General features: G+C 32.4%; 1 protein-coding gene across 1 annotated transcript in view; it reads right to left on the bottom strand.

The window, feature by feature from the left end:
* Positions 1 to 3,236: 3,236 nt before the first annotated feature.
* LOC129223199 (nucleoprotein TPR-like) overlaps positions 3,237 to 16,805 on the bottom strand; it is a 110,545-nt gene continuing 96,976 nt past the window's right edge. Inside the window, exons 35-40 of the mRNA XM_054857765.1 lie at positions 15,424 to 15,642; positions 12,852 to 12,920; positions 10,965 to 11,231; positions 6,265 to 6,576; positions 4,426 to 4,737; positions 3,237 to 3,448 (exon numbers count right to left, since the gene is read on the bottom strand). Coding sequence (XP_054713740.1) covers positions 3,308 to 3,448; positions 4,426 to 4,737; positions 6,265 to 6,576; positions 10,965 to 11,231; positions 12,852 to 12,920; positions 15,424 to 15,642 — 1,320 coding nt within the window. The 3' untranslated portion in view covers positions 3,237 to 3,307. The remainder of the gene's footprint in view (positions 3,449 to 4,425; positions 4,738 to 6,264; positions 6,577 to 10,964; positions 11,232 to 12,851; positions 12,921 to 15,423; positions 15,643 to 16,805) is intronic.

Raw genomic sequence — 16,805 nt, 5'->3', positions numbered from 1 at the left:
ATAGCGAAAAGATTACAAAATGAGATTTTCACTTTTAGATGGTGAGATGAATCGTACTTCCATGCGCTTAGATGTGCTCCATGTTTTTATTTCTTCTATTTTCCTGATCACTGACTTTCCCTTTTGGGAATATACCTCCCCTTCTGGAGTATAACAAATGTCGATTTGTTGTCACTGGTATTGGTTTGTCCTATCCCGCTATTTAGCTTCATAGCTGGCTAGATAATGTTTTGAAATCATATATGCCTTGAAAATTTGCATAGATATAACGCATAATCAACTGGGTCATGTTTCAAGTAATTACATTATTATATTCGTAAATAATTTTGAATAGAAAACGAAAACGAATAAAATAATCTAACTAGATCAAACTTAGTTAACCCGGGAGAACTCGCGCAGGATGAGTCTTGAGTAACACCATTCGCTTAAAACCTTCGATTGGCTAGTGTACAATTCAACTGATGTGAACTCGAACTTCAGTAGCTTAGCTTTTAAATATGTTATTTGAAGAGCACGTGCTAGTAGTTGGTGTTCTTCAACTGTTGAAAAACCGTATTCATTTACTCAAAGATCATCGGCAACTTGATGCTAAATACAACTACGGTCAATTTTTTAGCTCCGAAAAGTAAAGAGTTGGTCAAAAGCAAAAAACCATTTATTGTGCTAAATGTAAAAAATTTTCCTACAAGGTTCAATCCAACTATGTCCGTGATAAATGCATGTGAAATTTTCTATCGGTATGCATTAAATGTCTTTTCATGGGTTTTTCTTTATTTATTTTTTCCCCCATAAAAAGTAAGCTTTTCTTAAAAAATTGTGTTGCACTTTCTATTTTTGCACTAAAATAAGTTCCAGACTCAGGGGCAATTCAATAGATACCTTATATTTCTTACTAATATTAATTTTTTTATTATAACATTTATTACTTTATTTCAAGTTTGTTCTCAATACGTTTTCATAAACAATACAATTTCAGCACAACATTACGACATAAGAGCAACGAAACAATATACTTTCAACTTAAAGAAATTTCAAATACTGGTATTCCGGTATCACGTTTTAAAAAATATCGGATACCGGTATTGCAATTTTGGTCCGGTATTACAATCCCTAGCTGTATGCATTGAAATTCATTGCAGGAATATTGATTTCTTGAACATAAATATCGAGTTTAGCTATTTGTTTCCCTCTTAAAGGTTCAAGCTTTTATGAAATCAGTGACAACGTGTTGCTCTCATACATATTAGGGGAGAGGAGGGAGGAATGGGACAGTGGGAGGAGTGGGACAGCTAAAATTATAGCAAAATAAATCACTTTATTTTATTGTCAGTTTGACCAATAGAGGGCCTGTTTATAGCTTCTTTTTGTTTCATACTTGCATACTTTCTAATCTATTTTTAGTTTTATTTCTCTATTTATGTAATTTGTAAAACTAACATAATATATTATCACTGTAATCCTAAGTACATAATGTATGCTTATCTGCAATTTAGTTAAGCCTAAAACCAGAATGGTTTATGTGACAAGTTATTTTTTAGAAGCAATGTGTGGAGGGAGGAATGGGGTACTCCGAAGAGGGAGGAATGGGACATGCCCCATAAATATGTCCCTTCTGTAAAGGGGCTGTTCAAATATTACGTAAGCATGTTTTTATCAATTTTTGCATGTTCAAGCATGTTTTTATCAAAACTTGGAATATATCCATTTAACAGCGAGCCGTTTGGAGATGAAGAGTTTTTGACATCGTATGTTACAGACCATCCCTTGCCGGTAAATAATGATAATAACAGTAGTTGTCTTCCTTCACCATCTAACCTACCTGACAATCTTGTTAATATCGTTGTTAGCATGCCATCCTCATCTCATATTTTGTCGCTTAGTCCTGCAGACATACCGCCATTTCTCAAAGCAGAACCCAGGAATCCCCTGAAGAAAAATAAAGGAAAGAAAGGACGCGCGAACAAAGATATTGACAGATACCCCAGAAAAGATAGAAATTGAAGAAGCAGAAGCTGCCAGACTAGAAAAAAAAGCATCAACTAAAACCTGTATGCAAAAAAAAAAAAAAAACTAAAAGTTAAAAAAATTTCAGTTTAAAGATCAATCCAGTGATAGCGAAGGGTCAATTTCTTTACACGACACTTCAGATGAAGAAATATTTTATCCTCATATGCATGATGACGTGGAAATAGCACAAGAGATTGACTGGATGGAAGACAAACCAAACATAGGAGAAAATGAATTTGTGCTTGTCAAATTCCTTACCAAGCGGTCAATTTTTTACTATGTTGCAAGGGTGGAGAGCATTTATGATACTGAAAGCTACAATGCAAAAATTTATGAGAAAGGACATGAAAGGAAATTTTAATTTTCCTCAACAGCATGACTGCAGCATTATAGATAAAACAAATATTATCATGAAATTACCGCCATCACAATTGGTTGGTGGGACCAGTAGAGCACAGTCTTGTTTTTCTTTTGATGTGAACCTTTCTAATTATGACATTCGCTAATTTTTCTGTAATTTTCAAATGTGTCCCACTCCTCCCACCCAAGAGGGAGGAATGGGACAAAATTCTTGAAATTTGTAATTAGTCAAGTGTGAAAATAATAAAATGTTTAAACATTGTGTATATTTTTAAAATGTAGTTATAATATGCAAGTTTATTGTGTGACCGTTTGCATTTATGAATAAGTAGAGGATTATGAATAAGAATCATTTATGTGAAAAGTGTCCCAATCCTCCCTCTTCTCCCCTACCATCAGAATTGTTGTCATACAGAATTGTTTCATAGACATTATACATTTTGTATAGTCTTTTTTAAATTCAGATACTGTTCTACTATACAATAATTTACAAATTAGGTCCCTGTTTTAAAATTTATTAAAAAATAGTGTGTAGTATTTCATATAATAAAAGAGTGACGGTAGTAAAGTTTCTTAATGCAGGATGTTTATAGTAGTATTTTTAGTCACCTTCTTGCAGCCAAATCAGTGAAAGCATTGTTTATGTATATAGTACAATTTTTACGCTAAACATTCAACCTCTACAATTTATAGAAAAATCTGGGAAAGCAAACATTTACGTATGATTTACTTAGTTAAAAGTATCCTTAACTTTTAAAAGCCCAAATAATATTGTAGCTGCTTCAATTTTATTTTTACGTAAAATTCTTTTCATCCTTATTTCCTTACAGACGAAAAACTTAAAGTTATTAACATAACATCAACATAGCTATTACTAAAAATTAAAAACGTTTATTTTTTTAATTTACAGTCTTTGCAGTAATTTTTCAGTCAGGTACGCTTAATTGTTTCTGTTGAGAACATCCTTCACTGTTTCTTTGACTTGATCCCAGAGAGATCCCAAATCCTCTTTGTATGGTCTCAAGAATTCCAGAGCTTCGGCAGCAACATCCTTGCTCATTCCCTTAGTGTGTTCTACAAACTGAAAAAAAGAAAAAAAAAAGATGTGTATGTACGCATAAGAACTAGTGTTATCCAAACCGAATGGTGTTTAGTTCTTAATTACTTAATTAGAAGTTTTGAGGTAAGTTACTACCCCTTAAACACTCTCGACAATTTTTTTGCATCGTCTCTCCGTATTGACGAAGATGTTTTTGCACCAGATCGTAGCTTTGGAACGACTTTGTCGATCGTCTTCTTACTATTCTTGATATGTCAGCTGTAAGTATTAAATATAAAGCACGCAAAGATAAAAGTATTGTAATATTGAAAAGGGAATTTGAAGTTTATATATATATATATATATATATATCTATATATATATATATATATATATATATATATATATATATATATATATATATAAAATATTAAAAACCATTAAAACTTTGTTTGTATAAGAAAAAAAAGCAAATTCACTTGTTCAAAGTCATTTACACAATCAAGATATATTTTGCACAATATCAGTAAGTGGTTGCTTATTTATTTTTTTGAAATAGTACAATGGGATAGAATTATAAATTACTTCCCATGCTTTGAGTCATCGATCTCTCTTAGTAAATTTAATCTGAAGATGTTCAAGTCATTTAGAACTGTTGCTGTCTGCGGAATTTCAACAACATGTGGGATTTCTTAGGAAGAGGCAAAAATGCTTGAGATTAGAGTCGTATTTGATTAAAAGATCATAGATGACTTGATATACTGAAATCAGGTTTTATATATTTATGTACTTAAAGTGTGCAAAAAACTTTAAAAGTACGTAATAAAAGAAATTGTTTAAAAGGCAGTATAATTCTTCTACCCCCAAATAAACCTCTCTGAGTGCAAAGGAAAAAAAATATTAATAAAATTAAGAAAAAAATAAGAAAAACTGATTTATTGTGGCCATTTTAATCGACATGAGATTTTATACTTTTTTTTTAAATTTATTCTCAATATTCTTAACACAATATAACTTACTTCCTTTGCGATGTTCCTGATGTTTTCAATCTTGTCCTTTCCTTTTTCCAAGCCCTTGCTGAGCTTGTCTTTTACCCACTCTCCAAATTTCATGTACTTTTCCTTCAGGTCAATCTGCAGATCCTTGAAGTAATCTTTCACTTTCTCCCACATTTCCTTGATGGATCGCTTTTCGTTGTTTCTGTTGAGAACATCCTTCACTGTTTCTTTGACTTGATCCCAGAGAGATCCCAAATCCTCTTTGTATGGCCTTAAGAATTCCAGAGCTTCGGCAGCAACATCCTTGCTCAATCCCTTAGTGTGTTCAACAAACTGAAAAATAAGCAATTTTAACATATATACATTAAAACTAGCATTCTCCCTACTGCGTGGAGTTTGCTTTTTAATTACTGAAGTTTTACTGCAAATTTTTACTCCTTAAATATTCTCCATTACTATTTTTATTCTTTTTTATGAGTTGGCAAGGATGTTTTTTCACCAGATTATTAAATTTAATCACATTGTAATCATCCCCTTACAATTGTTGATCTCTTGCTATGACCATTAAATATAAAGCAGAGAAAAATAAAAGCATTGTTAAAGGAAAATGAAACTCGGAAGCTATTTTGTATATGTTACCGTTAAAGTATGAATTCCGTTATTTTATAAAATACCTAGTTATTTCATGGAATAACTGATCGTGTCCGTTAAAGTGTAAAACTCTCTTGTATTTCATATTTTAACTAGTTATTTCATAGAATAACGATCTGCAGCTCATTAAAGTGTAAAATATTCTATATCATATATCTTGCACGACAAATACACTTACTTTCCACCCTTACTGTATTTATGAACTATTCCAGGCCATAGGAGAGAACTTGTTTAGCGTGTTAGCGCAATATATATGTTCTAGAAATAATGTTCTTTGTAATTCCAAGTGTCATTTTAGTAATACTTGTTGCAACAAATGATTTTATGGTACGTTTCCATAAATACCATTTATAATGCTGCATAAGTTAGATAAATTGCTTCTTTTTCATTTTAATTGTCTATCATTAGTTTATTTATAGAATACCTATATAGTTATTTCATTTTAGATAAATTGTTTATTTTACACTTTAAGTGTCTCTCATTAGTTAATTTATAGAATACCTAGTTATTTCATAGAATAACTAGTTAAAGTGTCAAATTAGTAACATATTACATACTTTAACGGACACGATCAGTTATTTCATCAAATAACTAGGTAGTCTATAAAATAACTGCATTATATTCATTAACGGTAATATATACATAAAAAGATAAAAACCAGTAAAGCTTTGTTTGTATGGAGAAAAGAAGTTGAAATTTTTCTTCTTCAAGATAATTTAAATGATCAAGATACATTTAGCTCAATATCAGCACGTGGGAACTAAACGTTTTTAGAAATAGAACAACGGAATTGAACTATAAATTCTTTTTCATATACTTTGAGTCATCTATATCTCTAAGTAAGTTAAATCTGAAGATGTTCAAGTCATTCTGCGGAATTTAAACAACATGAAGGATTTCTATGGGAAAGGATAAAACGTTCGAGATTAGAGTCATGCTCGATTAAAGGAGAAAGATGACTCGACTTGTGGTAACAGGTTTGATATCGTTATGTACTTCAAATGTGCTAAAAATTAAATTAAAAAAATGATAAAAGTAATTGCCAAAATGGCAGTGTTTCTGCCCTCAAATAAACCGACTAAGTGCAAAAAAAAAGAAGAAAAAGAAAAGAAAAAGATGAATTGATTGGTTGCGGCCCCTTTTAATCGACATGAGATTTTTCCTTTAAATTAGTTAATTCATTTAGTATTCTTACACACTGTAACTTACTTCCTTCGCAATGTTCCTGATATTTTCAATCTTGTCCTTTCCCTTTTCCAGGCCCTTGCTGAGCTTGTCTTTTACCCACTCTCCGAATTTCATGTACTTTTCCTTCAGGTCAATCTGCAGATCCTTGAAGTAATCTTTCACTTTCTCCCACATTTCCTTGATGGATCGCTTTTCGTTGTTTCTGTTGAGAACATCCTTCACTGTTTCTTTGACTTGATCCCAGAGAGATCCCAAATCCTCTTTGTATGGCCTCAAGAATTCCAGAGCTTCGGCAGCAACATCCTTGCTCAATCCCTTAGTGTGTTCAACAAACTAAAATAAAAGCAATTTTAAGATATATATCTACTCACATCTGAACTAGCATTATCCAAACCGAATGTTATTTGCTTCTTAATTAAAAAATTAGAACTTTTCAGTAAGTGAATACTACTTAAATATTCTTGACTACCAATTTTCATCTTTTGTCTGAAATGGCGAGGATGTTTTTGCACCATATATTTGTAAGTTTTGAATCACGTTGTGATCATGCTCTTACTATTCTTGATCTATTGCTAAATTTATTAAAAACTAGAAAATCGCCCGTCGAGGTATGACGAGTAAAAATTGCTTCTACTCTTCTCCATTTTAACGAAGCAATTGCCTGTTTGGTGATATTTTGATGCTTGAAGTTTTAACCCTAACTCCAGTGAATGAACACTAAACTGCAGTAGATAGCGTTAATAGTTGATAACTTTTTCGTTTCTTCACTCTCCTTTAATGACGGTCTTACCAGTAAAACAGTTAAGTGACCGGATACAGTTCAGCCTTGTCAAAATAAAGCATTTCACTGCCATGTCAAGCATTACCAAAAAATACGTATTATCAAATTATCATGCCGTGGCGCGACTTTCAGTGTTGATGTCGTAAGCGTTACTCGATCATTCGCTATTATGTATATGAGGATAAAGCAGACAGAATTTTAAAGGTATTGTACTAGATGAATGGAACTTGTTGGTTATTTTGTATGTATAAATTATTTAAAAGCATCAAAACTTTTTGTACAAGGAAAGTTGCGACTTCACTTTACTCACATAAATTTACATGATCAAGATGCATTTTGCGTAAAATCAGCTAGCTAATAACTTTAAGAACTAATACAATGAGATAGAGTTATTAATGATTTTTCAGATACTTAGAGCCATCAATCTCTCCCAGAAAAAATTTGTCTGAAAATGTTCAAATTGATCGAAATCATTACTTTTTTTCAGAAAACACTGAGTTGTTTGAAATTAGAGTAGAGTCTTATTCGATTTAAAGAGAAAAGATAATTCGACGCAGTGGCATCGATTCAGTGGCGCCAACTCCATGGGGCCTGAGGGGGCCCGAGCCCCCTCAAAAATATTTTTGAGGGTGCAGAGCCCCCCCCCCCTAAATAAATCAAGAAAAGTATTAGTTATATTATGTTTTCTAAACTCATAAATTTATCTTTTATTTTCCTTGTTTGAAGATAGCTTACCTAGTAAAATACATTCAGCAATGAGTTAAAACTAGTGATGTTCCGGATATCCGTATCCGTATCCGCGGATATCCGAGGGAAAATAAAGATCTGTATCCGTTACTTTTTTGACGGATCTTAAACGGATCATTTCTATTCTAAAATATTTTAAATATTTCAATAAAAGACTCTTAAATTCCGTTTAAATTAGGTTTTATTCCCTATTTAAATTATAAGGTATCATTTCAGCAGCCAGTTTGTACCCCCCCCCCTTGCAAAAAGGAAGGGGAAATAAGTTTTATTAGTGTGTATCAGTGTGTCTTTTTGTGGCATCGTAGCTCCTAAACAGATGAACCGATTTTGATAGTTCATTTTTCGTTCAAAATGTGACTTGATCGAAAGTGTTCTTAGCTTGACCTCGTTTTTGTAGAACTTTAATTACCGGAGATATTAATTAAAACCGATTTCAAACGTTTTTCACAATTATAGTAGTAAAAATTTACCCGTAAGTTAAAAATATTGGCCCTAATTGAAAGAACTAAGTTTTCTGCGTTGGATATTTATTTGAAACTTCTAACTTATATAAGGTAGGAGCTATAATCTTGTTAAGTAAATTTTAAGTGCAAATCTCTAAGTCTTTATACGCATGATTGGTAGCGTTTTCATAGTTGGAAGATAAGGAGAAAAAGCTCAATGATTTAAAATGTTTACCTGCTATCAGTTCATATTTGTTAACAAATGTGTGTTCTGACCCGCGAAATTCATCTTAATATGAGGTCGGCTCTCTGGGACATGTTTTGTTTTTTTAATTTTTAATTTAATATTAGTTTTTGTTAGTGATTTGGAGTTTCTGTTTTTCTTCATTTTTGTTTTTCTCGGCGTCCTTTAAGAAAAGTGAGACTAAATTCTCTATTTACTGTTTGTAAAGTTGTTCCCGGCTCTTTATTTCGTCTGTCGGAGAAGTTCGGTGGAATGGGTCAGCGCTGCATTTATGTGAAAAAATATTTCTAGCCTGCCCAGTAGCAGCTTTACACTCTTGCTCCTGTATCCTACATCTACCGAGCAAGCTAAAAATAATTTTTCACATTCCATCTAAGTATTAATGCAGCGCTGACCCATTCCTTCCAACTCTTCCTCAATTTTAACGGAGATTTTTTTAAAGAGTAAATCATAGTCTTGATTATATTTCTGCCGCAGTTGACATTTTTTGAAGAAACTGCCATTATTCTGACGGGAATACCTTCCGTAATAAATTTTACAATTGGATAGTTGAATTGGGGGAAAAAAAATTGAGATCCGTATCCCTATCCGCGGATCTTGACACTGATGATCCGGATCCGGATCCGCGGATCTACTTTTTTAACGATCCGGCACATCACTAGTTAAAACAAATAATTATTACGGTAGTAAGTAGGTTAACTGAAAACGAGTAGTGTTGAATAATGATGGTGTTATAGTGCTGCAAGCACACTTAGAATTTGTCCCAGTGCGCCAACTTACGGGTCAAATCTGTTGCCGGTGGGCAGCGCTGCGGCAAGCCCATCTAAGTGTTGCTGATCTGGAAAAAATATATGAGGGTTTGATTTGTATATTAAATGGGAGATGTGATAGTTTGGAATACTTTTGTGAATTGTGTTTAAAAGACAAACCTTCACAAAATGATGATCGTTCGCTTCCTCGGAATCGACGTATATCAAAGAAGCATGAAAACAACGAAGCCAGCTCACCGCATGCTTTCAAAATCCCAAAGAAGTACTACAAGGCACTTAACATTGAGGTTTGTGAAATGGTGCAATCTTGCATTGTTGGGCGGTTTACATCAACTGGACTGACACAGATCATTGCAGTTGAACAAAAGTACTTGCTTTTATTAAAGAGAGGTAAAACAAATTTTGAAAAATCAACTGAGTTTTCAAAAATAACCTAGACATTGAGAGACTGCGTTTACACTTGAATATGTTAGCCGGTATCACTAATGAAAAAACAACTGGTCTTAAAAAACACGCATAAATTAAATTACCTTTTTACAAAAATACTGTGCGTGTTTGTATTTATTTTTTCCCTTTTTCAAAGCCAAAAAATATGTGTCAGGCTTGTCGAGTATTCGGGGTTCTAATGTTGATTATATGATTTTAAATTGCTTAAACAAAACTTTAAAACTCACTATTTTACATCTTAAATTTAGAAAATTTCCCCCGGTTTACGCCCCCCCCCCTCTTTTTGTTTAAAAAAAAGTCGGCGTCTCTGGGAGTGCCCTTCCATTCAAGTCTAGTGTCCTTCCTACCTTATAATATCAATGCTTAGCTACGCCACTGCATGGCTCCCCATAAAATAGAGCAAAAAAATCTCTTACTAAGACAAGTGATATGATTTAAAAGTTGAACCAGAAAATTTGTAAACCAATTTTTAGATTCTTTTACTTCGAAAACGTCGTGTCACATATTGCTTATTTGTTAAAATTATACACACCAGAAAATATGGCATTTTCAAGGTACAAAAACGTCTGACCTATATTTGGGGTGGGGGGCCCTCCGAGCCATCCCCTTAAACTCCCGTGATGTTTGCCCCCCCCCCTCCCCAATAATTTTTGCAAGTCGGCGCCCCTGCATCGATTTGATGTTTTTATGTATCTGATATGTGCAAAAAAAAAAGAATAATGTCAACGACAAAAGTAATTGTTAAAATAGTACTGTAATTCTTCTTTCCTCAAATAAAACAAAGCAATGCAACATTAATATTAATAATAAATAATACTATAAAAATAATAATAGTAATATTAATAACATTGTAAAAGTAATAATCGTAATACTAATAATATAATAAATAATAATAGTAATAAAAGTAGTCAAAAATAATAATAATAATTTTATAAACAATAATAATAGTAATAAAGGTAATAATGGTAATAATAATAACATAATAAAAATAATAATCGTTATAATAATAATAATATAATAAAATAACAATTGTAAAACAATTAATTTAAAAAATAATTATAATTTTATAAAAATAATAATAACAACATTAATAATAATAATAATGAAATTGAGAAAAAATAGAAGAAAAAGCAACTGGTTTCGGCCACAGATATTGACATGAGATTTCATGCTTTTAAATATTTAACGTTCTTCGATATATATATATATATATATATATATATATATATATATATATATATAGATATATATATATATATATATATATATATATATACCTACTAACTTACTTCCTTAGCAATGTTCCTGATGTTTTCAATCTTGTCCTTTCCCTTTTCCAGGCCCTTGCTAAGCTTGTCTTTTACCCACTCTCCGAATTTCATGTATTTTTCCTTCAGGTCAATCTGCATGTCCTTGAAGTAATCTTTTACCTTCTCCCACATTTCCTTGATGGATCGCTTTTCGTTGTTGTTCAAATGTCTGTCAATGAAATCAAGAACTTTCTGCTTGTAGGCATCTCCCTTCTCGTTGATCAACTTCAAAAGTTGATCAGCCAGCTAAAAAATTTTAAAAAGCTTACAATTTCGATGACTTGTCGTGCAAAATGTTTCAATAGAATAGGTAATGATGAATAATTTTCAGCCTTAACAAAACTTTCTACACCAAAACGTGTCCCCCTAACATATTGGTTGATAAGGTACAAATAAAATTTAGGATTAGCTGAACCTATAACTTAATAGTAGCTTCACAAAATACGTCACAGAAAATATCAATTATAAGTAACTTAGTTAAAGGTATTTTAACTGCACCACTTTACATTGGGTCTGGATTTCCTCAGTGTTCAGAAATGTAGCCTAAGTACCTTAATAATATGCGTTCTTGAAGTAAAAAATCAAATGAAATGGACATAGATACAAGGATGCCCATCCTCTCAATAGCAAGAGCGCACTCTTTCCCCTAAATACAATTCTGACCTCTCCAACAACGAGACCCTTCCCCCCTCCAAAAAATAAAAAAGAAAAATGCACCTTAAAGCACCGTCCTAAAAATTTCAATTGCACATTCTGTACCACGACCCCCCCCCCCCCTTTCACTCCGGCTGAGCGATCCTGGTGCATAAGAAAATAATTTAAAAATCCCTACCCCTCATTCTAATGGCGCCAATTTGAGCCATATATCCCCCCCCCCCCACCAGGTGAGTACCCTTGATTCTTTGGTTCATAACTATTTAGACGGACTATGTTTCAAAATTTTAATTCAACATTCCCAAAAAATGATCTACGATTACGAAGAAGAAGAACTAATCAATGAACCATTAGTTATTATTTTTAAAAAATATTAGATATTTGAATAATAAAAACAAATTTTTAAAATAATTGAATCTAGATCAAAAGATTTCACATTTATTGCTTAATTGTAGTAGAAATGATTTGAAAATCTTGTTTGTTACGTATAATCAATAAGGGAATTATAGAATTAGACTGTAGCACTTCATAGAGAGCGTCTACAAATAAGTCGCAGAATAGGATTTCGATAAATTTTCAATTAGTATTGAGGAATGCGGTTCTCAAAATGTATGCAAATGTATCTTAAAATTTTATGGCTATTTGTTAAATGGATTGTAATCATATAATAACATTGATTTTTTTTATTTTTTTTTTCCTCAAACTGAAGCAACTGCTTCACAGAAAATTCTATTTAGTTTCATGTTTATTCAAAGCAATACTGTTTAATTTCTTTCCAATCACCCACCGCATATACAGTCAACTAAATAGTAAGCACTACTCTGCCGTGAGCAGGTTAACGGCAGTATTTGCAGAAATGATTTTTTGGGATACTTGAAGAAATGTGTGTAGACTTTTTTTCAGCGGAAACCAAATAAGAAAGCTTGTACAATAAAGCAAACGTACAATACATGACAAAAATGCAAAATAATATTAATAATTATTATTATTATTATTATTATTATTATTATAAAGTGAAAAATGAAAAAGTTGCAGTTACTGCCCTTTACTTGTCCACGACAGTATTATGATAAGTCAGTTGTGCTGGCATTTTTTGTTATTGTTGCAGTTGTTGAAAAATTCATCACGTCTTGCTTTTCGTTCTCTATCCCTTCGTGATTCGTTATAAATTTTACAAAAATGAATTTTAGTCAAAATCTATTTTAAACGTACCTCGTTTCCTTTTCCGAACAATTCGTGAACTTTTTCTTTCAGCTTTTCCTTGTCAATCCTGCTCAAGACCTAGAAATATAAAATTTCTCCATTGTATTTTGACTTTTTCTATAAATTTCAAAAGCTATTTTGCTCATATATTTTATAAATTCGTAAACGTCAAACAGTTTGTAAAATACAGCTATATATGTTATTCAAATACAGTTTTCAAAATAAATTAATTTCTCGTAGCGATTTATAAATTGAATAATTTCGTCTGGTGAAATATAAATATCTTCGCGTTAAGAATGAAGAGCTTCCAATATCAGAGTCTTTTCCACAAAATTCACAGATCTTTGCCTTCTTATCAGATGATAATGACTAACCGGGTATGTTAATAAAAATTTTAACTTAACTCGCATGTATTCTGTCGTAAAAGATGAATACATTGGTGCATTTCTATGACACTGAAAGCTAAGAAATACTGGGCAAGATGAAACAATGATGTTTCTGCAAATACGAGGGCTAAAATTTTAATAGTGGCAACTATTTTTTTACGCCTTATACAAAAGGGATAAATTCTACGAATTTGGACTACCTTTCAATATAGTCATCAGCATTGTGTACAATCCATTTTCAACTATATGGAAACTGTGGAACACCTGTAGCAGCGTTTGTTCTGTGGATAGTTCGAATGTTGTGGTCTACTGCCGCAAGCATTTCTGGAACCGTTCTGAACTGAGTTCCGCTGAATGATTCCTTCATTTTAGGAATCCATGTCACCAAGACATATGCCCGAGTAACTCTGGTCTATCGACAGAATAGGCGAGGCGCTGCTACAGCTGTCCTGTGATTTCCACTATGAGGAAAACGGGTTGCACAAAATGGCGGCGGTACAAATGTGCGGTCTACTGCCGCAAGCATCTTTGAACCGTTCTGAAGTGAATTCCGCGGAATGATTCCTTCATTTTAGGAATCAAGTCAAAGCCACAAGGACGTATGCCAGAGTTTGGTTAAATTCCCAAGACGAAGGAACTTGTTCTTAGAATTCACTTCATAACTGTTCCACACATTTCTGCGGCAGTAGTTCGCTTTATTCGAACTATCGACAGAACAGGCGCTGCTACAGCTGTCCTGTGACTTCCACATTGTTGAAAATAAATTGTACAGAATGGCGGTGACTACATTGAAGAACAGTATACCTTAGTAGCGTGTATCACTTTTGTGGAAGATGTTAATAAATAGTTCCAACCCTCGTGCAATAGATATTTTCATCTTTTGATATAATTATGAAAACTTTTTATGATACAGGAAAAACAATGTATCGAAAGAAAATTTTAACTATTTGTGTATCGAGGAGGAAGGAGGTTCTTTCACTTGAATTGAGTCATTAGTTTATTTGATCAAAACCATCTGTACTTGCAAAGTTTGAACTACGATCTTCTACAACAACTAGTCAATGCCAAAAGCAAAACAACTTAATTCAAACCTTTTTAGACGGCAGATTTTTTTTTTCATTTGACATCCCTTGTGTTTTGATCCGGTTCTGATTTTTCTAGGATGACCTGAAAATTACTGAATTTTTTTTTACTGTACTAAAAATAAATTGTGGAATCTAACAACATTAAAATAATCACCGTAAAATAATTTTTAAAACATATTGTTCTGTAATGAAAGTAACGAAATTATTTTCTTCCAATCGATGACCCACACAAATAGCAATCCAAAAAATAATCTATTAATATTATACATCCGTACTCGAGAAAACTCTTTCATTATAAAATAACCTTAAGAGTTTTTTTTTTTCGACTGCACTTAAAATAATTTTGTAAATTAAGACCTTAATTTAAAAAATGTTGACACTCTATTCGTTATGCAGAAAGGTCATTTTGTTGCATAAAACCGTTCGGTGTTTTTAAGTTTAGGAGTTCAAATACGTAAATCTTGTTCTTACAATCAATTATTATAAATAACAAAATTACAATTTTTTATTTTTAAATAGCTGCTTTTCTCTGGAAATATTTTTACACTCATCTATTTTGTTCTCAACACTATTACTTTTGGTACAATTTAATTTTAAAGTTTCTTTTGTTAAGACTGAATTTATTCTTTATTTTGATTAATTTGCTTATTGCAATTGCTGATTTTACGCAGAGCAATTTTAACCGTTTTAGTTACATTTTCATAGAATTAAGCAAATTCTCAAGCCAGAAGCTTTTAATTCATAAAGTTATACATTTAGCAAGCTTTTTTACATTTTTAACGCATCATAGTTCTTCAGTAGACTTTAGCAAGTACATTTCATATCTTTCAGCAGCAATTTAGTTTAACTTTACTCGAAACTTTAAAATCAAAACCAGAAATACTTCCTCGGAACTTTCTCTTCGTTATTTCGGAAGCTACCCGTACTACTTGGAAACAAACTGTGTGCTTATTTTAAAACGCTGGAATTTTCAAATATTTGTAAAAAAAAATAAAAAATAAATAAATATCCGAAAATTCCAAATAAGTTTTAAAACTTATTGTCAGTTTGTAGATTAAAATCTCTTTTTTTTTTTTTTTTTTTGAAAAATCTTAAAAAATTGAACCTTACAGCATCTTTCAACCTGTTGAAGAGGTCCTTAATGCTTAAACCAGAAAGAATTTCATCAATTTCTTGTTCGGTCAGAGAACGGCGCTGTCTATCGAAAAGTTTTTCCAACAGATTCTTGAAAAACTCTCTCGCCTTCTCTCTAATCTTTTCAATCAGCTCCCTCGCGTCGTCAGGAAGAGTAACTTTTAGTTCCTTCATTTTCTCCTTCAGTTCTTCCAACTGTAAAAGCAATAAATTTACAGATATTTATTTCCCATCCAAAAACAAATATAGCTTTAAAAAAACCATAGCATTGGTTTTAAAAAGCATTGTGGAAATAAATGATAATTAAGCCAAAAAATAAAAAAAAATAAAAAAATTAATTTGAATTTTTGACACCTTGAATTCAAATTATGTTTTTCGCAATCACGAGTGTGTGTATTTGTGTGTGGGGGTTATGTGTTTGTGTGTAGGGGGTATGTGTATGTGTGTGTAGGCATGTGTGTTTGTGTCTGTGTGCTGGCATAAGTGCGTGGGTAGTTGTGTGTATGTGTTTGTGCGTGTTTGTGTGTGTGTGTGCGTGCGTGTGTGTGTAGTTGTGTATGTATGCGCGTGTGTGTAGGACATGGATGAAACCTGGAGACGGCTTTCGCTATAGGAGCAGCATCGTGAGGAGCCGGTCGACGGTGATGGTGCGGAGGGTGGCAGTGGGAAAATAAAATGATAGGACGCCAAAAACAGTCAAATGAAAGCAATAAGTAATCGCGATTGCTCAATAAATAGTGTAACGGCACCAGTAACAGACAAGGGTTCAGTATCAAACAGTTGTAAGTTTTAATTTTAATAATATGAATTTTAAGCGGGCAAAACTAATGTTGCTGTGATCCATGAATACGGTGCAACCATCTAGTGTTTTCAGAGGGAATTTTATGAGCCAGTTGGTGTTTTATGTTCATTTAAATTTAATGAAGATTTAGTTCTAAAAATAAAGAACTTTTGTACATTTTAAAGAGAAAAAGGGAATTTTGTCTATTACTCATTCTTTCTTCATCATGTCTGTTGTTGGATATCATCAGATTTTTCGGTGTCTGCTACTGGGGGGTCACCTTTTTTCGAAATTGAGCAAATAAAAATAGAATTAACTAATTCAGAGGATCCAGAAGCTGCCAAACGTTAGATGAGATGTAGTTGTATAAGAGAAAAATAGTTTTTAAAGTCCAAATGCATTAAAAGGCTCAGAAAAGTGAGGTAACCTTAGAGCAATGTCTTAAGCATGTCTGTAACTGGTACCTTTACCCTACTAGTTTGATAAAACTGGACTAAATTGTTTATCGTGAAACGAAGGAAGAATAAAATTGCATATGTTATCATTAGCAATACCTGAAAAATCAATTTAACATTTG

The sequence above is a fragment of the Uloborus diversus genome, chromosome 5 (genome assembly GCF_026930045.1).
Source record: "Uloborus diversus isolate 005 chromosome 5, Udiv.v.3.1, whole genome shotgun sequence".
Lineage (NCBI taxonomy): Eukaryota > Metazoa > Arthropoda > Arachnida > Araneae > Uloboridae > Uloborus > Uloborus diversus.
The sequence above is the reverse complement of the archived record's forward strand: the minus strand, read 5'-3'. Positions and strand labels throughout refer to the sequence as shown.